Source organism: Pan paniscus, chromosome 13 (assembly GCF_029289425.2).
Source record: "Pan paniscus chromosome 13, NHGRI_mPanPan1-v2.0_pri, whole genome shotgun sequence".
In the NCBI taxonomy this organism is placed as follows: Eukaryota; Metazoa; Chordata; class Mammalia; order Primates; family Hominidae; genus Pan; species Pan paniscus.
This window is the reverse complement of record NC_073262.2, coordinates 125288679-125313491: the sequence shown is the minus strand read 5'-3', so window position 1 is coordinate 125313491 and position 24813 is coordinate 125288679. Positions and strand designations below refer to the sequence as shown.

At 40.5% G+C, this 24813-nt stretch overlaps 2 protein-coding genes, 1 non-coding gene and 1 pseudogene across 3 annotated transcripts in view; 3 read left to right on the top strand and 1 right to left on the bottom strand.

Annotated features, from left to right (window-relative positions):
• The window catches only part of FARSB (phenylalanyl-tRNA synthetase subunit beta), a 228268-nt gene that overhangs the window by 100955 nt on the left and 102500 nt on the right, over positions 1 to 24813 (top strand). The gene's annotated exons all lie outside the window — the stretch shown is intronic.
• MOGAT1 (monoacylglycerol O-acyltransferase 1) overlaps positions 1 to 24813 on the bottom strand; it is a 38357-nt gene that overhangs the window by 10674 nt on the left and 2870 nt on the right. The window contains exons 2-5 of the mRNA XM_003818674.5: positions 10756 to 10934; positions 9809 to 10013; positions 4725 to 4899; positions 3973 to 4172 (exon numbers count right to left, since the gene is read on the bottom strand). Coding sequence (XP_003818722.3) covers positions 3973 to 4172; positions 4725 to 4899; positions 9809 to 10013; positions 10756 to 10934 — 759 coding nt within the window. The remainder of the gene's footprint in view (positions 1 to 3972; positions 4173 to 4724; positions 4900 to 9808; positions 10014 to 10755; positions 10935 to 24813) is intronic.
• Positions 1260 to 1364, top strand: LOC112439195 (small nucleolar RNA U13). The gene has a single exon (XR_003027493.3). It is a non-coding gene; the product is annotated as a small nucleolar RNA U13 (small nucleolar RNA).
• On the top strand, positions 18549 to 21602 carry LOC103786117 (ras-related protein R-Ras2-like; annotated as a pseudogene).

Here is a 24813-nt window from a genome sequence, read left to right as displayed (position 1 = left end):
TTGGGAGGCTGAGGCAGGCGGATCACGAGGTCAAGAGATCGAGACCATTCTGGCCAACATGATGAAACCCCGTCTGTACTAAAAATACAAAAATTAGCTGGGCGTGGTAGCGCATGCCTGTAGTCCCAGCTACTTGGGAGCCTGAGGCAGGAGAATTGCTTGAACCTGGGAGGCCGAGGTTGCAGTGAGCAGAGATCGTGCCACTGCACTCCAGCCTGGCGACAGAGTGACACTCCGTCTCAAAAAAAAAAAAAAAAATACAGTGAAAGTTGGCAAAAATGTAAATATATCTGCATTGCTAAGAACTCTACCATCCAAAGATAAACACACAAGAAATGCTGGAGTTTGCTGTGTCTCAAAGCTACTCTGAGTTTTTCTACTCTTATCGGACAGGGCTCTTCCACCCGGGCAATGGCAAGGCCTGGCTATGGAAGGATGGAACTCCTTACTCTTCTGAACTCTTTGATATTATAATAGATGGCACTACCCTAAGAAGCAGAGGCTGTGTGACCATCCTCAATGGAAAGGCTTTCTCAAAGAACTGCTGAGAGTTGAGGTGGTATGTGTGTGAGAGGGGGGTGGCAATGGTGAAGCCAGAGACCCTCCATTAGCCTCCCTGAACCATTAGGTGAAGGTGATTGACTCTCCAGCTGCGACTACCAACAACAGTAGGAAAGTGAGGCCAGTGCAAGGGCTACTTGAGACACTGGGAAATGGAACATAAGCAGGAAAGACTATCTCTCTGACTAGTACAAGATGGGATCTCATGTTTCCTGTTCAGGATCACCAGCGTTTCCGAGATAGGGTCCATACACATATTTACCAGTCACAAGAAGTCCTGTTTATATGCCACCAACCAGCCTCAGAAATCTATAATGTTGTCTACCTTCTTGGCTTAGAGATAACATTTAGCTTTCTTTCTTCTCAACATCTAATGTCACCTCCCTGTTTCCATGTCACCCTTACACTTGGGGGATTGAGAAACTTTTTGAAGTACAGGAAATACATGGAAGTAACATCTTTTGTCCTGACGGTCAACTAGTCCATGAGAAGTTAGCAATCACTCCCCAGATTGTACCACCAAATGCACAAGGAATCCTTATTTTATTTCAGTTCATGCTATTCATTTTCCAGTCTCTCACTAAAAACCCCATCTGCTATGTCTATGACCTGCTTCCCTACAGGGATGTCTCTTGTCATAAGAATCTCAATGTCTTATAAACATATGTTCCTGTGTCCATTAAGAGTCTGATAATTCGGTCCTTCTGTAGTTCATGAGCGTGAGGATTGGGTGCTCACGGGCACATGTGAAATGTGCCACCCTCTGAACCTTGTTACAACATCGGCACATTACCCATCTGACCTGAAGGAAAAAAAAAAAGATTCTGTACAGGCGGTGGCTCACGCCTGTAATCCCAGCACTTTGGGAGGCTGAGGCGGATGGATCACCTGAGGTCGGGAGTTCGAGACCAGCCTGGCCAACATAGTGAGACCCTGTCTCTACTAAAAATACAAAAAATTAGCTCAGTGTGGTGGTGCATGCCTGTAATCCCAGCTACTTGGGAGGCTGAGGCAGGAGAATTGCTTGAACCCAGGAGGCGGAGGTTGCAGATCATGCCATTGCACTCCGGCCTCCGGAGTGCAACTCCATCTCAAAAAAAAAAAAAAAAAAAAAAAAAAGATTCTGATAATTGTCTCCCTTCCACAGGAACTTCTCCCAGGAAAGAAATATATCACCAACTCAGTTCCATATCAGAATTACTCTCCTCAATATTCCCTTCAGAGAGATTGAAAACCAGAAAAAAAGTCACTCTTCATGTGTGTCTGCAGTAGTTTTATTTCAGTTCCTATTTTCTTCCATTTGACCCACATTTATACCTTTCAGATACTTAAGATTTAATAATAATAAACGTAATTACTGTGGGAAAAAATAATGTCATGTGATTGCATATTAAATGGAAAGCACTTATAAGCTGATGGTAGTAAAATCCTAGCCTAGCAAAACAGACCTAAAACAATATTTGACTATATTTGAATTTTACTTAATGGGCTATCCATGGTGAACATATTACTTCCAGCTTCATAATATGTTTATAGTTTTAGTAATTCTGCTATTAGTGCCTGGCTCAGCACATTCTCATTTTAGCTCTCCAATCCTCTTCCAATCTGAGGGAGCTAAATACTTTGCTCCTGGGTTTTTTGTTTTTGTTTTTGTTTTTCTGAGATAGGGTCTTGATCTGTCACCCAGGCTATAGTGTCATGGCACAATCATAGCTCACTCCAACCTCCAACTCCTGGGCTCAAGTGCTCCTTCTTCCACAGCCTCCCAAAGCACTGGGATTACAAGCACATGCCATGGTGCCCCGCTAATTTTTAAAATTTTTAGTAGAGATGAGGTCCAGCTTTGTTGCCAGTCTGGTCTCGAACTCCTGGGCTCAGGCATTCCTCCTGTCTCAGCCTCCCAAAGTGCTAGGAATACAGGTGTGTGCCACCACACTTGGCCAACTCCTCAGTATTTTTATCAACATGGTCTTCACCCTCCTCCCTCAACTGGATTCTCCCAAACATGCAGCTTTTTAAAATAAAATGAGTCTAATTAAGAGTCAGAATCAACAAGGAATGCAAATAAATCAGCAAGAACAAAACAAACAATCCCATCAAAAAGGGCTAAGGACATGAATAGACAATTCTGAAAAGAAGATATACAAATGGTCAACAAACATATGAAAAAATGCTCAACATCACTAATGATCAGGGAAATGTAAATCAAAATCATAATGCGATACCACCTTACTCCTGCAAAAATGGCCATAATCAAAAATTCAAAAAATAATAGATGTTGGTGTGGATGCAGTGAAAAGGGAACACTTTCACACTGCTGGTAGGAATGTGAACTAGTACAACCGCTAGAGAAAACTGTAGACATTCCTTAAAGAACTAAAAGTAGAACTACCATTTGATCTAGCAATCCCACTACTGGGTATCTACCCTGAGGAAAAGAAGTCATTATACGAAAAATATACTTGCACACACATGTTTATAGCAGAACAATTTGCAATTGCAAAAATATGGAACCAGCCCAAATGCCCATCATTGAGTGGATAAGGAAATTGTGATATATGTATATAAACATCATGGACTACTACTTAGCCATAAGAAGTAATGAAATAATGGCATTTTCAGTAACCTGGATGGAATTGGAAACCATTATTCTAAGTGAAGTAACTCAGGAATGGAAAACCAAACATCGTATGTTCTCACTCATAAGTGGGAGCTAAGCTATGAGGACACAAAGGCATTAAGAATGATGCAATGGACTTTGGGGACTCGGGGGAAAGAGTGGAAGAGGGGTGAGGGATAAAAGACTACATATTGGGTAGAGTATACACTGCTCCAGTGATGGGTGCACCAAAATCTCAGAAATCACAACTAAAGAATTTATTCATGTAACCAAACACCACCTGTTCCCCAAAAACCTACTGAAATAAAAAAAAAATAAGTCTATAGCAGAATAGCAGAATATATATAAAATAGCTAGCTGCAAAAAAAAAGCTTTTGCTATAGAAACTGATGCTTATGTGAACTGAACATAATGAGGACACTTATCATACAGAAATGTTCATCTATCTGTAAACTCTGATATGACTTGTCATCAAAGAATTGCTATGCTATAATTGGCTGGCACAGAGAAATAGATTCATTATAGAGTATTAGAAACTTTATTTTGAAAACTGGATTTTACTTGTAGTGCAATAGCAGTATTCTTGAAAGTAATCAATTCCTATTCTAGTGGAAAATGTAGTCATTTCATAAATAAAAGGAATACCAGAAACAAAACTCAAATAACATCTACAGGATTATTGTTTCAGGAAGTTCTTACTCAAAGCCACTTCCCTTGCATTAGCACCTCAATCAATAACAAGAAACATTGCTTAAAGTAAGCTAATAGTTGTAGTTATTTTATGTACATACCAACAGTGTGGATGGCTTTCCTATAGGGCATTAGGCCAAAATTGTACTGAAAAACTCCCCTGGCATGAAACAGGGGCAAAGCAAACCCCATGATCTTCTGTAGTTTATTCTGAACAGTTCTAATCCATGATCCTTCAGGGTTGTCAGTTTGTTTAAACAGTTCATTTTCACCAAAAGAAACCACTGGGACCAGAGAGGTGCTGCAATAACAAAGGGGACGGGTGAGAATTTTCAATGAAAAGGATTCAAATAATTTATTCTGTTTAGCTGACTCTTGCAACAACTTCTGAAAATTTTTTTAAATGTGCCCAAGCCTTCCTATATTGCTAACTTCACGTTCATTGAAACTGTCTTAAACTTGACATTCTTTAGGGAGGAATTTCAGCAGGCTAGCCATTGACAGGATTTTATTCTATAGAAAATTAGGGTTCCAGGAAACTTCTCTTTTATCTATAGCTTTGGCCACTGTTGGTTTGGCTGGAAAATTACACTGTATATGTAGAATGTTGGTGTTTGTTGTTGTTCTCGTTGTTTTGCTTTTAGAGTTAAGTTTAATTGCTGAATGTCATGGCATTGAGCTACTGTAGTAAAAAGGTCATATTCCATTCCCCAAGAACATCCACACCTGCTTTTACTGTCAGATCGATTTGGAGGAGGTCTTTAAGGGCTAGAAAATCACCTTACTTCTTCGTGGTTTGTTTAGTAATGTCTTAACTTTTCTGACCCCCTACTTTATACAAAAAGCCACTTACCCATGGGTCAAAGCAATTTTAACAAATCCTTTCTGCTGGCGGATGAACAGAGTGAACTTTCCAGGATGAGCATCCAGTGATTCTTTTGCACCCCCAAGGACAATGACAGAGATGTTTCCACCTCCCTCCTTGCTTACCACATAGGACACACTTTTCTTGGAAACTGAAACCAGCCCTTAGTGAATAAAACAAAAGGTGTAACTAGTTATCCTTTTCTAACAATATTACAATGTTTTATCATAATATTCCATGACAATAGTAAACATTTAACAAAATTTCCTACACTGCTTACCTTTGGAGCACTTTGTAAGTTTGTAATTTTTCATAGCCAAATCTTTAGTAATGTATTCTATTATTAATAAGTTAACATTTTGGCAGGTAATGGGCTAGGTCTTTAAAATGTCATTCAGTTATTACTAGGACTACCACTTGTTTGTTTAGGTAGGTTGTGCACTGCTGAACTCTAGAGGACACCATTTATATTGCATTCTAAGTAAAAGGATCCCCTGCCCCTGGAGTTGTTCAGTGCACAACCTGCACAGCTGTATGTGGTGGCCTTGATATTTATCATGGCGAATTTTTACACAGAACCAAACAGTATATTCTCCAAGAGGCTGCAGTGGATTTTCTGAATATATAATGGCCTGTTTTCAGATATTCTATATGGATCATTATTTTCCAAACCTGGATTTATAATATAAATGTGATATCGTTTGACTGTGCCCCCACCTAAATCTCACCTTGAATTGCAACTCCCACAATTCCTTCATGTCGTGGAAGGGACCAAGTTGGAGGTAACTGACTCGTGGGGGCAGGTCTTTCTCATGCTGTTCTCGTGATAGTGAATAAGTCCCATGAGATCTGATTGTTTCATAAAGAGGAGTTTCCCTGCACAAGCTCTCTCTTTGCCTGCCGCCATCCATGTAAGACGTGACTTGCTTCTCCTTGCCTTCCACCGTGATTATGAGGCCTCCCCAGCCATGTAGAACTGTAAGTCTTTCAAACCTCTTTTTCTTCCCAGTCTTGGATATGTCTTTATCAGCAGTGTGAAAACGAACTAATACAAAATGGTTAAAAAAAAAAAAATCAAGACATTTGACAACCTAGATCACTTGCCAGATCTCTACATGTTTCCGATAAGTATAGTCTGACTTTGGTAAATTGTTCATTTAAAACAGTTAGATAATTGTTCGGTCTGTATTTCAGGCTTTCCCATGTAAAAATAACTTAAAAGATTCCTTTTCAGATTTCACATGTTCTACATACTCTTGGAGGAAAATATAGGAAAGAATAAAGACAAAAATACAAACCAATCTTGAACTACATTTCAGAAATAATCACTTTTTAATGTCTTATGTTTCTTTCCATTCTGGGTTTTATCCATTTTTATTTAGTCATAACAGAAAGTGTTAGACAGGCTTTATAAAGACATAGCATATCTCATCACTTGAAGAAAATGGTATGCTCATTTTACTCTGGGTTTCTATTATGGGAGGAATTATGACAGGATTCTGAATGACCAACTGCCCTCTTAAGAGGCAGAGGATGCTGGGTTAGAGGTAGAGAGCCTGAGCCTGCCTAGATGGGTTTGAACCTTCACTGAGGTCAAGACATGCCATTCTGCTCTGTGTGAACCTGAGTGAGAGTTGGGTGCATCTCTTCCACCAGGAAGAGGGCCTCTTGGGTTTCCACACCCCTGGCTCTCCTAGCTTGCCTCTGGCCACTTCTCCGTTTTCCCTCAGGTTCCTTGTCTTCAGGCCATCCTTCAATGCTGCTATTTCTTAGGGGTCCTTCCTTATCTCTCTTGTCCTCTAACCTCATCTACACCCATGGATTCAACTACCATTTATGTATGCTGAGTTCTCCCAAATCCATCTGTCAGGAGATCTTCCTCCTGAGGTTCCAGGCCCATATCTCCAAATGCCCAATTGACAGTTCTACAGTGACAGCTCTAAGACACCTCAAACTATACGTCTCCAAACCGAATGCATTAAATTCTCCCTTAAAGTTGTCCCTCTTCCAACATTATTTATCAAGGTGAATGGGACCATCATCTATCTGGTCAAAAGACAGCTTCTTCCATATGTAGCCACATTCTCCTTTCTTAGCCACCACATTGACTAATCATTCATTCATTTAAAAGCATTTATTGAGCATCTGCTACTGGCCAGGTACTGGGCTAAGTATTGATAATAATGACAAAATAGTTACTGACTTCATGAGGATGAATCAATCACTAAGTCTTAGAGACTGTATCAGATATTTTTGATATTAATCTCCTCTTCTGTATCTCCAGTGCCATTGCCACTGTTAGCTTAGCCCTTATCACCTCTCCCTTCATCACTCAACAGGCCGCTTCCATCATCAGTCTCCAGGCCTACCTGCCTGTAACCACGTTCCAAGCTGCTGCCTGAATTATCTTTCTATCACACCAAATCCATCAGATCCCTCCTTTGCTCAAAATCCCTCCAAGTTCCCCATGGCTTATCTACAAAATAAAATCTAAAGCCCTCTGTATGGTATATAAGGCTGTTGTGATCTGATTCTGTTACCTGTCCAGCCTTAAGGGGTAAACAGAAAGAAGTATGAACCTGAAATGCAGTTGGCTCTGGCTGACACCTGATAGGTATAGATACACCCAAAATGGGACAAGAGGAATGGGTTGGAGGTGGGATTTAAAAGGACTTACAGATGCAGAATCCTATTGGGTAAGAGCAAAACAGACTGCTGTCAACAAAGGCCCTCTGAAGCCCTATGGTTCCTTACTACGTGAGGTCTGGTGCCTATGTCTGTCAGTCTTTCACACCCAGAGAGGCAGCCACTTGGGCAGGCACAGTGGAGAGGGGCAGCCTTGGACCAAGGGCTGTCCTAGGAAGCTGGTTCTGGGAAGTATAGATAATTCTTTAGACTTAGAAACAAGGATAGTCCAAACCTCCACTGGCTGAAAGTTTGAGTATTTCTATTTACCTTTTAAGGAACTGAAGGTTGTACCACAGAAAACAATTCATGATGTCAGAAACCAGTGATTGCTGGGCGCAGTGGTGCATGCCTGTAATCCCAGCGCTTTGGGAGGCTGAGGTGGGTGGATCACCTGAGGTCAGGAGTTCTTGACCAACCTGGCTAACATGGTGAAACCCCGTTTCTACTAAAAATACAAAAAATTAGCCCAGCATGGTGGTGCACGCCTGTAATCCCAGCTGCTCGGGAGGCTGAGGCAGGAGAATCACTTGAACCAGGGAGGCAGAGGTCGCAATGAGCCAAGATCACGCCATTGCACTCCCCAGCCTGGGCAACAAGAGCGAAACTCCGTCTCAAAAAAAAAAATAAATAAAATAAAATAAAAAATAAATAAATAAAAAGAAAAAAGAAAAAGAAACCAGGGATTGCAAACAGCTTTCCTCTCCAAAGCCAACTCTAGTAAACTGCAGTGGCTGTAGGGGCACTATACGGAGAAAGACTCTAAGATGGAGTATATGTGTCTGATAAGGCTATGGAGAAGAGGGTACCTACATCTCTTGTCCATGAATTTGCCAAACCTGCTCTTAACTACACGACTCAAACTCACCTGCGGCAATGCTTTGAATAAGCAAACATTACACTTTAAATATGTTTCTGTGCTTTTGTGAAATTTAAACATTTTTCTCTGTAATTGTCTTCCTTTTATAAAACTCTAACACAATGTATACAAAACAAGGAAGAGAAGTAATTCCCCCCCACCCCACCTTTGGTGGTTAAGAGGGGGATAGTGCACCCTCTGCAGGCCAAATGCCGGATCTTCCGGTAGCTTGGAGGGTTTAGTGCGCCCTCTAGTGTGCCCTCTGGACCAGGCTGGACTTTGAAAACAACCTGAAAACTCAGCGGTGAATTCTGGTACCTGGGTGCTTAGTGATATCCTACCAGGTATATAATGACAGCAGTGACTTGAGAGATTAATAGGACGTAATAAAAGTCTAGAAGACCATGAACAATTCTTTTCTTTCTTTCTTTCTTTTTTGAGACGGAGTCTCGCTCTGTCGCCCGGGCTGGAGTGCAGTGGCAAAATGTTGGCTCACTGCAACCTCCACCTCCTAGGTTCAAGCAGTTCCCCCACCTCAGCCTCCTGAGTAGCTGGGATTACAGGCGCCCACTACCATGCCCTAATTTTTGTATTTTTAGTAGAGACGGGGTTTCACTATGTTGGCAAGGCTGGTCTCGAACTCCTGACCTCAAGTGATTCAGCCCACCTCGGCCTCCCAAAGTGCTGAGATAACAGGTGTGAGCCACTGCCCTCGTCTCTTTTTATTTTTTTTTTTTTTAATTGTGATTGGGTCTCGCTCTGTCACCCAGACTGGAGTGCAGGGGCACCATCTCCGGTCACTGCAGCCTTGACCTCCCAAGCTCAGGTGATCCTTCCACCTCAGCCTCCTGAGTAGTTGGGACTACAGATGTGTGCCACCATGCCCAGCTAATTTTTGCATTTTTTGTAGAGACAGGGTTTTGCCATGTGGCCCAAGCTGGTCTCAACCTCCTGGGCTCAAGAGATCTGCCTGCCTCAGTCTCCTAAAGTGCTGGGATTACAGGCGTGAGCCACCGCGCGCGGCCTGAACTCTTATTTCTGAGCCAAGTTATTTTTCATCTAGGAAGACAGCAAGTTGAATATGCTTAGTTTTATCACTGCTGTTACTTCAAGACACAATGAAAGACATTTTCCATTTCTAGTATTCGTAACAGCATGCATGGTGCCTCTCCAAGGGTGTGATTTGTCACTTACTTGATCCATGATTTCTTTTTCTACATCTGAATACACAAACTGCATTCATTACTTTATTTGATCATTGTGTTAATATTCATTGAACATTTCTATGTTCCAGGCACCATGCTGGATACTTGGGATGGAACAGAAAAGAAGACACAGTTTGTGTTTCTGCCACTTACAGTCCAGTGGGGGAGGGCAGGAAACACCCAGACACCATAGGAAGTGCCAGATGAGGATAAAACAGGTTTTACTCTAAGAGACCATAAACACACATGGGCCTGGGAGGGAATGTTCTGTGTGCTCCTGCTACCCCAAAGCACTGTGGAAACAGTGATCTGCCATCACTTACCAACACTCATCACATATTCTTGAAAGACAGGACACCAGAACCAAAGTGGCAGCACGTGAAGATACGAAGTAAAGCCAGGAAACAGGTACTTGAAGTCAGAATAATTTACAGAAAAATTCCCAAAGGCTCCAACTGCCATTATTCCATGGGGGTGAAACCCAAATATATAGTTGTGACTTGGATCCAAATCTTGAGTTTTGATGAGCTACAGCACATTCATATTGAGATTTAAAAAAAAAGAAACTTCCCTTATTATTTTCCAATGAGAAACAAAAGGACTAGTTTTTATGTCAAGAGAAAATGGAGAACATGACTCATTTTTGTTCCCTGGGTTGGAGCTGTTTCCAAATTTCTAAACTATCTTCTGAGCCCAGATCCCTTTATATATAGCCTTCTAGATTTTGTCAAGTCAGCTTACAGTTCATTTAGTAATTGGAACCAAATTGCAGCCTTTCTCCCTGCTATGGTTTGAATGTGTCCCTCAAAAGTAAGTGTTTAAAAACTTAATCCCCAACGCAACGGCGTTGGGAGGTGGGGCCTAATGAGAGGTAATTAGGAATGAAAGCAGAGTGAATGGATTAACGCCATTATCACAGAAGTGGGTTTGTTATCTTGGGAGTGAGTTCCTTATAAAGGAATTAATCCAACCCCCTCTTGCTCTTTCTTGCCCTCTCCTGCCCTTCCACCTTGCGCTGTGGGCTGATGCAGCAGGAAGGCTCTTGCCAGATGCCAGCATTTTTGGTATCTTGCCAGATCCCAGCCTCCACAACTGTGAGAAAAAAATTTGTTTTCTTTATAAATTACCTAGTCTTTGGTATTCTGTTACAGCAGCACAAAACAGACTAAGACATCCCCTCTGAAAAAGAAGCTTGAGATATATGTGATGAAAACAAATTTCCACTCTTCTCCTAAATCAAAATAATACTTTATAAAACAACTGTACTCACATGAATTGGAAAATAGTCCTTAAAGTGTTTCCAAAGAGTCCAATTTTTGATCCAGCTGGATCTCCTGCCTCCTCGCTCTGGGGTATGCCAGTCAAAGTAAAGCCACATCAAATAAGGGATGTAAAGGAACGAATAGTTGTGTGTGATCAGCATCACAGTGATTCCAATGGACATCGGCCCTGTAAGAAAAGAAAAAGTCTCATGGAATCAGTCTGTTAGTATCTGCTCACTGCAGTGGCCCATGGCAGGGGGATTAATACATATAAGATATGTCAAACTGAGCCTCAGTTCAGGTAAGGTAATATAACAAGACAGTAATGACACAGTATTATTTAACATTTATTGGGTGTTTACTATATGCCAAGCATTGTGTTATGGACCCTGCCAAGGTATTTTTATTTAATCCTCGTATAGCCACATACCAATAAAGTAGCCACAGTACTCTTTATTTTTGAAGGGGGAGGTGGAAGGAATGGGTAGAGGAAACACCGAGCCATAATGTTCTTTTTAAAAAAGAGAGAATGGAAGCTTATCGAAGGGTTAAGTGAGTTGCCCAAGCCACACAGCATATAAATGGTTGATCTGTCTGATGTTAAGGTCTAACTACTTAGTCATAGCTTTACATTGGCTCCCCTATGTGAACATATGGAAGAATCATCACCGACAGGAGGGATGTAGAGAATTTCCTGCTACAGAAAATTCCATCTTCCTACCTTGACCAAGCAGCCATTATTCATGTGCCCACAAAGAGGGCACATTCTAGCAACAAACTTCATTTTCAGGAACTCTACTGTCAGAGACAGAAATAGCAAAGGTGGGACTCTTCAGATCTTAGCATGCATCACTTCTTGCAACATGTGATAATGAGAGAGCAATCCTAATTGTTTATGCACCTAATAACATAGCTTCAAAATACACGGGGCAAAAACTGTCAAAACTTGACTTGGGTGGTAGTGACAAGAATGGTTACCTTCAAGTAACACATGAAGCTCAGCTATACATTTTTAAAATGTCTATGTTATATACTACAATTAAAAAATTATGAAAAGAGAAACATGCTAACAAGAGAATGTACATGAAGACATAAAGCCTGGCACATAGCAAATCTTCACTAAATGTCAGCTACTATGACTTTAAGGAATGCCATTGCTGCTTTCTCTTCTATAACACACTGCAGTCTCCAATCTAGGGTTCATTTCCACCCCCAAACTCTTATCCACTGCCAATCAACTTTGTTAAAGACAACCCTGTCCCCAAATGATCCACCAAAGTATCTGAGAAATAGCGTTTAATCTGTTATTGAAATATATACATATATACTGACATACATGTTTTACCAAAAATAGAACATTCATTTATATTTTTTCTTTCTTTCTTGTTCTTTTTTTTTTTTTTTTTGAGATGGAGTCTCGCTCTGTTGCCCACACTAGAGTGCATGGGTGCACTTGGCTCACTGCAGCCTCTGCCTCCTGGGTTCAAGCGATTCTCCTGCCTCAGCCTTCCAGGTAGCAAGGATTACAGGCGCGCACCACCACGCCCAGCTAATTTTTGTATTTTTTAGTAGAGACAGGGTTTTGCCATGTTGGCCAGGCTGGTCTCAAACTCCTGACCTCAAGTGATCCACCCGCCTCAGCCTCCCAAAGTGTTGGGATTACAGACGTCAGCCACCGCACCTGGACTATTTATATTTCTTGATACATATAAATCAATAAATTTCTCAGATATATCATTGAACCCAGTCAGGAAACTGACTTGCTGCTCTCTCCAGAGTTTGTTAAAGGTTAAAAGACTGGATGAAAGGTTAAGGTAGCATGTGTCCTCCACACCTCTGTGGGGTATCCTGTTACCTTCTGGACCCACCAGAAAAGCTTCCATGAGTCCAAAGCACGCTGTAAAGAGTGCCCTCTGCCCTCATTCCTACCAGGATCATTCCATTTTGCTTCCTCTGCTTTCTTCTATCCAGATCTGAGTACTGATGATTTGCCACTATTGGTTAGTTTTCTGTTTATTTTGGTAAGATGTGCAAAAAAATGACAGGAAACACGTGGGCCTCATTCTTTTGTACTCAAAGTTTGATCAGATAAGCTACAGTGAAATAGGGCAGGGAAAGAATAGTTATTGAGTGGAGAACCATTATCCTTCACTGTATATAGGGCATCTCATTTATTCCTCTTTGAAACCCCAAGGTACACGTTACTGCCCCATTTTACAGTTGTAGAAACTGAGGCTCAGGGAATTTGAGCATCCAAAGGATTTGCAGCTGGATCTGCCTAATCCTTAAACCCATGCACTTTTTCACAAAGCCACGCTATCCTCCAGCTAATGGTAATAACACTGTAGACTAACTTATTACATACAGGTGCTTAAGCAGGTTCGTAAGCATAAAGAAGCAGGCAAGTGGGAGGTTCTGTTTTCCTTTCTACAAAGATGGAAAAACTGACACCAAAAGCAAACTGACCTAATTTTAATCATAGAGTGAGCCAGGAACAGATCCAAAAATAATGTCCCCAAGCTACTAATTCAATATTTCACTAACCGAACCCCGGCTACCTGAATACATGCTGCATATCTCTTTAATGCTCATTACATGTTTTACATCAAAAGAAGAAAACACAGCCGGGCACAGTGGCTCGTGACTGTAATCCCAGCACTTTGGGAGGCTGAGGTGGGTGGATACCTGAGGTCAGGAATTTGAGACCAGCCTGGCCAACATGGAGAAACCCCATCTCTACTAAAAATACAAAAATTGGTGGGGTGTGGTGGTGGGCGCCTGTAATCCCAGCTATTTCGGAGGTTGAGGCAGGAGAATCGCTTAAACCCAAGAGACGGAGGTTGTAGTGAGCCGAGATCGCACCACTGCACTCCAGGCTGGGCAACAAGAGAGAGACTCCTCTCAAAAAAAAAAAAAAGAAGAAGAAGAAAACACTATAAAAACTAGGTAACTAGATAACCTCTATTTTCTATTTTCTATACGTGCTGCATATCTCTTTAATGCTCATTACATGTTTTGCATGTATAATAGTTAAGATGTAGGTCTGGAATGGAACTGCTAATTGGAATTTGCCACTCTCTAGCTTCCTGACCCGGGACAAATTCTATGAGCTCTTGATCTTCAATTCCATTGCCAGTAAAATGGGCTTATGACAGCTCCTGTTTCCAAACGCCACAAAGGGAATAAATAACATGAGGGTGTACAGTTCCTGGCACAGAACTGGTATTCATCAAATGTGAGCCACTGTTATAATAACTTTCTTTACTATTACACATTTGGAGACTGCAAAATGTAGCTGCAGATGGGACATCAGGCAAGTTCCTGTCACTCAACAAAAATTACTCTTAAAATTTTCCTTTTGGCCTTTTTCCCCCTATGAACAGGTTATGTTTCTTTAATATGGCTGACCACACATTTTTAAATATTCTGTATTTTATCACTTACAATTATTTCACATTAGCTGTTTGGTATTACAATGTTATTTTTAACGACTGATCAATATTCTATTGATTACCAGTGCTAATTCAACCATTCTCTTCATTTTAAACATCTGTGATTCTAACAATTTTTCTCTATAAATGTAATCTTGCATAAAGTTTGCCCACATTTTGATTTACTTCCATAAGATAATAAGAAGTAAAATACGGCTGGGCACGGTGGCTCACGCTTGCAATCCCAGCACTTTGGGAGGCCGAGGCAGGTGGATCATGAGGTCAGACGTTTGAGACCAGCCTGGCCAACATGGTGAAACCCCGTCTCTACTAAAAATACAAAAATTAGCTGGGCGTGGTGGCAGGCACCTGTAATCCCAGCTACTTGGGAGGCTGAGGCAGGAGAATTGTTCGAACCTGGGAGGCAGAGGTTGCAGTGAGCCGAGATTGCACCGTTGCACTTCAGCCCAGGTGACAGGGCAAGACTCTGTCTCAAAAAAAAAGAAGTAAAATACTGGATGGCTAAGCAGAAACATCTTTGTCAGCTGATACACTTTGATATTTTGCTATCCAAAGAAGTTGTTCTAATTTAAATTCCCACTCTAGATACTGCATACATTTTTTGTTTCAAATCATAAAGAGCATCACAATAGTTTTGTAATCCTTTCTTTCTTTTTTTTTTTTTGAGACAGAGTCTCACTCCATTGCCCAGGCTGGAGTGCGATGACATGATCTCAGCTCACTGCAACCTCTGCCTCTTGGGTTCAAGGGATTCTCCTGCCTCAGCCTCCCGAATATAGCTGGGATTACAGGCATGTGCTACCATGCCCAGCTAATTTTTGTAGTTTTAGTAGAGACGGGGTTTCACCATGATGGCCAGGCTGGTCTTGAACTCCTGACCTCAGGTGATCCACCCACCTAGGCCTCCCAAAGTGTTGGGATTACAGGCATGAGCCACTGCACCTGGCCCTGTAATCCTCTGATTCTAAACCGGATTGAAACAAGAAAACACTATAAAAACTAGGTGACTAGATAACCTCTATTTTCTATTTTTATCTCATTAAGCAATTCAGGGTAATCTGATTCTTCTAAATTGCAGTTCAAAGAGAAGAGGAAGATACAAAGGTCTACGCTGTTACATTGTGCAGCTCTCGAAACTTATGTTGATAACTTTAAAAGTTGTCTAGATTCACAAACCAAGTTGAGTTGAAGGCCTGAATTTTAGCTGGGTTGATTTATCTCTATTCTGGATTAAAAACCACAACTTGGCTTCCTATCAATGGCACTCTATTTTCACTTAGCTCTCATAGATTCTACTTTCTCCAGATTGTTGAGGAAGCTGTCCCTCACTCACTTTTTTTTTTTGAAACGGAGTCTCACTTTGTTGCCCAGACTGGAGTGCAGTGGTGTGATCTCGGCTCACTGAACCTCCACCTCCCGGGTTCAAGTGATTCTCCTGCCTCAGCCTCACAAGTAGCTGGGATTACAGGCACGTGCCACTATGGCTGGCTAATTTTTGTATTTTTAGTAGAGGCGGGATTTCGCCATGTTTGCCAGGCTGGTCTAGAACTCCTGACCTCAGGTGATCCACCCACCTCAGCCTCCCAAAGTGCTGGGATTACAAGCGTGAGCCACTGCGCCTGGTCCTTTTTTTTTTTTTTTTTTAAATTTAAGTGAAATTCACATAACATAAAAAACCAGCGATTTTAAAGAGAACACTCTGGTGGCATTTAATTCACAATGTTGTACAACTACTACCACCATCTAGTTCCCAAACATCCCCTTATTTCAAAATAAAACCCTTTACCCATTAAGCAGTTACTCCCCATACCTCCCTCAGCTCCACCACTGGCAATTACCAATCTGAAGTCTGTTTCTTTTTTTTTTTTTTCTGAGACAGGGTCTCACTTTGTCACTCAGGCTGGAGTGCCATGGCATAAACATGGCTCACTGCAGCCTCGACCTCTTGGGCTCAGGTGATCCTACCACCTTAGCCTCCCAAGTAGCTGGGACTAGAGGTGCGCACCATGATACCTGGCTAATTTTTGTAGTTTTTGTAAAGATAGGATCTTGCCATGTTGCCCAGGCTAATCTCGAACTCCTGAGCTCCACCGATCCACCTGCCTCGGTCTTCCAAAGTGCTGGGATGACAGGTGTGAGCCACTGTACCTGGCTGTATTCTGTTTCTGTGGATTTACACACTCTTGATATTCATATGAATGGAATGGTATAATATGTGACCTTTTGTAGACTTTTGTTTAACATCAAGTTTTTTGTAGACCTTTGTTTAACATCAAGGTTTTGAGGTTCATCCATGTTGTAGCATGCATCAGTACTTCATTCCTTTTTATAGCTGAACAATATTCCCACTTACATATACACTGTAATCTGCTAATTCATGCATCTGTTGACAGACATTTGGGTTGCTCCCACCTTTGGCTACTGTGAATGCCACAATGCCCCCATCACTGGAACCTTACTACATGTTTGAAACAAGTAAGGCTCCAGCAAAGTGTATGTGTGATCATCGAATTTAGCACCACCAATAAAGGGACAAAATGACATGATGCCTCCTCACAGGATCTAATGGGAAATACATTCCATCACCTTAGTCAAGTCCAGGTTGGGGGGCACTCTGCAAGATAACTGGCTTGGGCTGTTTAAAAATAATCAACCTTATAAAAGCTTTAAAAACAAATTAAAGGTAGAGGAACTGGTCTACTTATAAAGGAAAAGTTGAAGACAATGAGGGAAATTTGAATATAAACCATATATTAAATAAGATTATCATATCCCTGATAAATTTCTTGGGTATGATAGTAGGATTTTGATTATACAGAAAATTCTTGTTTTCAGGCGATACATGCTACAGTATTTAGAGATGAAGTGTTATGATGTTTACAACTTAGTTTCTTCTAAATTGTTCAGCAGCAACAACAAAGTGTGTGTGTGCACACGTATGTGTGTGTGTGTGGTGAGAGGGAGAGAAAGCAAATGTGGCAGAATGCTAAAAAGTTGCTAAATCTAGATAAAAAAGAATATGTTTTCAAAAATTTTTATTTTATTATGGTAAGAGCAGTTAACATGCAATTACCCTCGTAACAAACATTTGTGTAAATAAGTATATAACGCAGTATTGTTAGTTGTAAGTACCATGTCTGTGACATAATAATATTTGGTCTCTGCCTCCAGTTCCTGGCCTAGGGCTCCTAAAGCGGTTGTAATTTCCTGATCAACAGGGGTGCTAGGTACATCTTTCCATCTTTTGTTCTTAATATTTGGACCCCAGTCCTGACGCTGAGCTCCCAATCCCTTGGAACTTCCTGAGTGACAGCAATTGTCTTTTCTTCTAATGAGGCAACTCTTGGTGGGCTCCAGGATGGTGGCTGGTCACTGAAAGACTAAGCAGTCCAAGATGCTTGGAACCTGCAGCCCCACCCCCATCGTCAGGGAGAGGAGAAGGGCTGGAAATGGAGTTAGTGACTGATCATGTTAGCAACTGATCATGCCTAAATGAGGAAGGCTCCATAAAGTCCAGGGTTCAGACAGCTTCTGGGTTGGTGAACACAATCACAAGCTGAGAGATTGGTGTACCCCAACGCCATGGGGACAGAAACTCCTGTGCTTTGGAACCTTTCAGACCTCTACCTGGGTACCTAATCATCTATATCATTTATCATATCCATTATAATAAACTGCCAAACATAAGTGTTTTCCTGAGTGCTATGAGCCATCATAGCAAATGACAGAGTCCAAGGAGGAGGTCGTGTGAATCCTCGATTTGTAGCCGTCAGAAAGAAGCACAAGTGCCAACCTGGACTTGTGGTTGGTATGTAAAGTCGGGGCAGTCTTGTAGACCGAGCTCTTCACCTGTGAGACCTAGCTCCAGGTAGACAGTATCAGAACTGAACTATAGAATACCTAGTTGGTGTCTGGAGAGTTGGAGAAGGGTTGGTCCAGCAAAACCAGGGAGATAAATTTTCAGTTTCCATGAATTGAAGACTTTCGGCAAGGAGTGGTGGCCAGGTCTGTGGCTTCTTGAAAGCGCTTAAGTGCTTACACAGACAATTCCCATACATTAATGATTTTCCCTCTGTTGTCGCTACCCTTTCTGACTCCATTCCACTCACCTAGCTATTTACAATAAGTGAAATTGTTCTATAAAATCTCCATGAGCAACCTGCATCAGCCAAAACATTGTGAAAGCCACTGAATGTTTATTTACTTGCATTAAATAATGACCATAATTAAGAAATAATTTAAGACTTTAACTTGTATATGTATTGTTTCTTCCTATTCTCATCCAAAAAATTTTCATTTTTTTCTGCATGAAAACTGTTTCCATACTTATTTTAACCATTTAACGTAGTATGGAGAAAGTAAGTAAAATTCAAAGGCAAGCAAAATCCGTTAGCACCTCTTTTCCTTCTTATTCCCGGAGATGCTATATTTTTTAAATACCTATCCGTGCTATTTTTAGAATATAAGAATGTAAGTGTAAATTCTTCTGATTTTAAAAATTTCTATTTTAAGAGAACTTGCCTCCCAGAGTTTTTAAGGATTGTGCTAAAAGACAAATCTCATCATACCCCTTTGCAGAATTTTGCAGCCTAGTTTTCTTCATATGTGGGTTTATTCTACACTGCTTTTAAAAAGTGTTACATACAGGGAAATACCTTTTTCTTGTTTTATAGCACAGTCAATATTGAACCTACTTCCTTGCCTGACGAAGGCAAATAAATTATAACAAAGATCTGGCTGAAACCAGCCCCATGTTCTAAATCTTTCAGGAAGGTTTCTATAAACACAAATACTTTGTATAGTTCAAACTGAAATCCATGGAGATAGTCCATAATCAAAGAGACACACTAGTGTTTATGAAAGCCCAAGAATCCCTTGCGTAATGTTAAAATGTACTTTCTCCAAATTTTCCAGATTGAAGGAACTAAAAAGACAAAATAATGTGAAAAGACAAAATTACAGCAAATTTAGTTATGGAGCTAATTGACTTTTATTCACTATTCATTAATCAGGGCAGCCTCCATTCTGCAAAATAGAAGGAGAGCTTTTACCGAGAAATGGTGGAACAGTGGGTAAGGTAGAAACAAAGAAAACAGAACAAGAGGGAAGAAAAAGTGGATTGGCTATTGTCATGTCACTTCAGGTTGCTTTTTCATAAAGTTAAAGCAAAGCAGACTTCCTTATTACACAGACTCAGGCAGACTGAATCTCCTGTTTTCAGGGAAACTGGTCTGTTTGGAGATCTACCTGCTTCCTTGAAGTTTCAAGTTTGATCACGTGGCACACAGGATGAGTGACTCCACTTTGGTTTGCTCAGGTCTGCTGGAGCCTAGTGCAGGAGCTCAGTCCAAAACAATGACTGCCCATAATTTCTGTTTAACACAACTAAATACAACATGTGGATTCCTTTGCTATACAGGACATTAGTAAGGGAACTTCTGAAATATGAATAATGTCTATAGGTCATAGTATTGTATTGTTATTTTTCTGATTTGGGTAATTGTACTGTGGCTATGGAAGAGAAATGTTCTTGGTTTTAGGACATATGCACTGTAATCAGTTCAGTTAGTTTTCTACAAATTAAACTATAAGCTAATTCCAATCAAACAGCAATCCCAATCAAAATCCCAGGAGGCTTTTTTTGGTGTGGAAATTGTTAACCTGATCCTAAAATGCATATGCAAATGATAAGGACTTGGAATAATCAAAACACCTGTGAAAAACAACACCACCAACAAAGTTTGAAGACTAACAGTATCTGATTTCAAGAATTATTATAAAGCTATAATAATCAAAACAACAGGGTACTGGCATCAAGATAGATAAACAGATCAATGGCACAGACTAGAGAGTCTAGAAATAAACCCATGCATATATGGGCAATTGATATTTGATAAAGGCACAAGGGCAATGCAGTAGAGAGCAGATAGTGATCTTTCAAAAAAGATTATTATAAACCATTGGATTATATATATGCAGAAAAATGGATTTAGACACTGTACCACACACAAAAATTAACCCTAAATAGATCATAGATCTATATGGAAAACCTAACACTATTAACACTGGTAGGAGAAAAGATAGAAGAAAATTTTTATGACCTTGGATTAAGCAAAGAACTTTTTTTTTTTGAGACGGAGTTTTTTGCTCTTGTCACCCAGGCGCTGGAGTGCAATGGCACGATCTCAGCTCACTGCAACCTCCACCTCCCGGGTTCAAGCAATTCTCCTGCCTCAGCCTCCCAAGTAGCTGAGACTACAGGCACCCACCACCATGCCTAGCTAATTTTTATATTTTTAGTAGAGGCAGGGTGTCCTCACATTGGCCAGGCTGGTGTTGAACTCCTGACCTCAGGTGATTCACCTGCCTCGGCCTCTCAAAGTGCTGGGATTACAGGCGTGAGCCAGCACGCCCAGCCAGATTAAGCAAAGATTTTAAAGATACGACACCCAACACAATCTATTAAAAAAATGGATACAAATGACTTCATCAAAATTAAAACTTCTGCTCTTCAAAAGACACTGTTAAGAGATTGAAGGGATAATCCATAGACTGAAAGAAAATCTATACAAAGCTCATCGCTGATAAATGACTTTATATCTAGAATACACAAGAACTCTCAAAACTCAGCAATAGGAAAACAAGCAATCCAATAAAAACCAGGCAAAAGATTTAAACAGATACTTCAACAAGGAATAGAGATGGCAACTAAGCACATGAAAAGATGCTCACGGTCATTAGTCACTGAGGAAATGCAAATTAAAGCCACATGGAGACACCACTACACACTTATTAAAACTGCAAAAATTGGGACTCAGCAACATTCTCTTGGCTCCTGGTGGTCAGTGGGGGAAGTGTGTGGGCAAGTCGGCACTCATCATCCAGTTAATCCAGTTCTATTTTCTAATGGGTTATGACCCAATCACTTAAGATTCCTATGCAAAGCAGTGTGTGACAGATAACACAGCAGGCTGGCTAGATATTTTAGATAAAGCAGAACAAGAAGAGTTTGGTTGGAGCCATGAGACAACAGAATATCAAGACTGGTGAGGGCTTCCTATTGGTCTTTTGAGTCACAGGTCGAGGCAGTTTTGGAAAAAATCTATACATTTCAAAGACAGATCCTCAGAGTAAAGGATTATGATGAGTTTCCAATGATTTTAATTGGAAATAAAGCAGATCTGGATCATTAAAGACAAGTAACATAGGAAGGACACAGTTAGTACAGCAACTTAAGGCAGCATACCCAGAAGGCATTAGCAAAGATTAGAACGAATGTAGATTAAGCTTTCCATTAACTTGTCCAAGTTATAAGGAAATTTCAAGAGCAGTAACTTCCTTCTTCACCAGAACCGACACGGAAAGAAAAAGACAAGAAAGGCTGCTACTGTGTCATTTTCTAGAATCCTTTGAGTTTTAGCTATCAGCCTCCAGGAAAAGCCCTCATCTTCTTTTTCTCTCCTTATAGTTTACATCTCATTAGTACCTTTCTAGCCTTAGACAAATGATCACCACGTTAGCCTTAGACCAAGAAGCTGGTGAGTCCTTTCCATGAAGCTAATACAATGGTCATTTCCAGACAAATTTAAAGGAAACGCCAAGGCTGCTTCAAAATTTCTGGTTTCATTAAAATATATATGCCAGGCATGGTAGCTTTTTAGTAGAGACAGGGTTTCACCGTGTTAGCCAGGATGGTCTTGATCTCCTGACCCCATGATCCACCCACCTCGGCCTCCCAAAGTGCTGGGATTACAGGTGTGAGCCATTGCGCCCAGCCAATAAGTATTTTTATATGTTTATAAGCAAATATACTTCATAACATACCTTGTAAATATGTAAAGATAAGTATTTAATTCTCGTTGTTCACTTTTAACTGACAAAACATAAAAAGTGGAAACTACAGAAGCTGTGGTAGAACTTTTACTTGCTGGTCTGGTTTTGGTTGTACCCACCTTTGGCCAGTCACATATCTGCTCAAGAAACCTTCCCAATAGAGTACAACAGGATGAGACTCTGAAACCATTTTCAGTATTCCCTACTAGATATTGACTGTTATAACTCAAGTATGAAGTGTAAAACTTCAGTTGACAATTAGTATAATTGTGGATGGCTTCTGATTTTGTTTTTTAATTCTGTGGATTGTGTTTAAACAATTCAAAAGCATGTTCCTGATTTTTAGATACTAAAGTACAAAGTTGTCACTTTATTGAACATGTACAAAAATCCCATGAAGTTTATAGGACATACCCTTATATAGCTTCAGGTGCTACAGTTAAAATTGATCAGTATCACAAGAAAAAAGATTGCAAAAATTAAAAAGACTACATCGAGTGATGGTAAGGACATGGAGCAATTAGAGCTCTCATGCCCTGCCAGTGAGAATGTAAAATGATATAATACTTTGGAAGAAACTTTGGTGGTTTCTAGAAAAGTTAAACCTGCAACTATCATATAATCAAGGCATTACATTCTTGGTTTACCTATGAATAAAGAAAGTATATGTTCATACAAAGATCTGTACGTGAAAGTTCACGGTGGTATTATTCATAATAGCTATGAGCCAAATATTCATCAATAGATGGCTGGACAATTTGCAATATATCCATGCAAGAGGATGCTGCTTAGAAACAAAAAGCAATGAACTATTGATATATATGAGAAACAGTCTCAAAGTAATGACGCTGAGTGAAAGAAGCCAGACAAAAAGAGAGTATATATGATGTGATTCCATTTATACAAAACTCTAGAAAATGCAAACTAATCTGTGGTGACAGATCAGATCAGATCAGATCAGATCAGGCACAGTGTGGCTCACACCTGTAATCCCAGCATTTTGAGAGGTCAAGGTGGGAGGATCCCTTGAGCCAAGGGGTTCAAGACCAACTTAGACAGCATAGAGAGACCCCGTCTGTATTTAAAAAAAAAAAAAAGGAGATCAGTGGTTGCTTGGGAAGGGGGGTTGGGGGTCAGAGAAGGAGGGCTTACTGTTTGATTTTATTACTAAATGAAACATTTTGCTACTTTAAAATATATTCCAAGTACTAATAGCTTAAACTCACTTTCCTGGTGATGGGAAGAAACATGCATTCTGGGATTTTGATTTAGAGATCTTAAAACATCATTAATAAAACATCTCTCGTCACCACTGGAAGTAACTATTATATCAACTCCTTACTTGAAACTTGATAATTAAATGGAAAGAAGAGAGTATTTATCCTTTCTTTCCTGTAAGAATTGAATTGTAGGGTAGTCAAATGGTGCTACATGATGAGACAAAATTTTTAACTGCAGAAATTCTAGCTAATAAATGAAGAATAAATGATAGAATAAGAAAATTACCCTTTGGGAGGCCGAGGCAGGCAGATCACAAGGTCAGGAGACCGAGACCATCCTGGCTAACACGGTGAAACCCCGTCTCTACTAAAAATACTAAAGATCAGCCGGGCGTGGTGGTGGGAGCCTGTAGTCCCAGATACTCAGGAGGCTGAGGCAAGAGAATGGCATGAACCCGGGAGGCGGAGCTTGCAGTGAGCCGAGATCGCGCCACTGCACTCTAGCCTGGGCGACAGAGTGAGACTCCGTCTCAAAAAAAAAAAAAAAAAAAAAGAAAATTACCATTTTGCAGTTTCAAATAAAACAGGTAATTCGGGCAAGCATCATGACTTAAATCACTAGATGAAAGTTTGCAGCATGCCAGTCATCACCTCGGATCACTTCCTTCCTAGACCCACTGACCAATTGTAGACCCAAATAATGGGACAAGCAGACACTCTGTGCATCCTGATGTGATGTAACACGAAGTGCACAGCAACACCTGGGAAGAAGTCTTGCCCAGAAGGTTTCATCTAAATCTAATCAAGCATTTAGCTCTAACTTCCATCTTTTAAAAGAAATACAAGGGATAGAGGAACAAGTTAACCCTACAAAGAAGCAGACAAACTCACAAAGTGAGACATCCTGCAGGACCCATGTCAAATGGTTTCATCAAGGCTTCACTGACAAGAAAACAAAGGGGAGACACTGTTCTACCTGAAAGACATAAAAACCAAATATAACGCATGGGTCTTATTTGGATTTGGGCTCAAAGAAATTGCCAGTAAAAGTGTATTTTGTCTGGGTGCAGTGGCTAGCGCCTGTAATCCCGTTACTTTGGGAGGCTAAGGCAGGAGGATCACTTGAGCCTGGGAGTTTGAGACCAGCCAGGGCAACATAAGGAGGCCCCATTTCTACCAAAAAGAAAAAAGAACAAGAAAAAAGGTGTAGTTTTGGTACAATTTAGGATATCTGAACTTGTTTTACATGATTTTAAGTAATTTTTGTTAACTATGCTAGGTATGACAAGAGTACTATGGTTACACACAAAATACTTATTTTTAAAATATGCAAACTAAAGTATTTAGTATTCAAATATCTTAATGTGTGAATTCACTAGACACGAAGGAAACAACAGACACTGTGGCCTACATGAGGGTGGAGGGTGGAGGATGAGGAGGAAAAGCTACCTACTGGGTACTATGCCAATTATTGTGGTGATGAAATAATCTGTACAATCCCCATGATGATCAATTTATCTATATAACAAACCTGCACATGTACTCCTGAACCTAAAAGTTA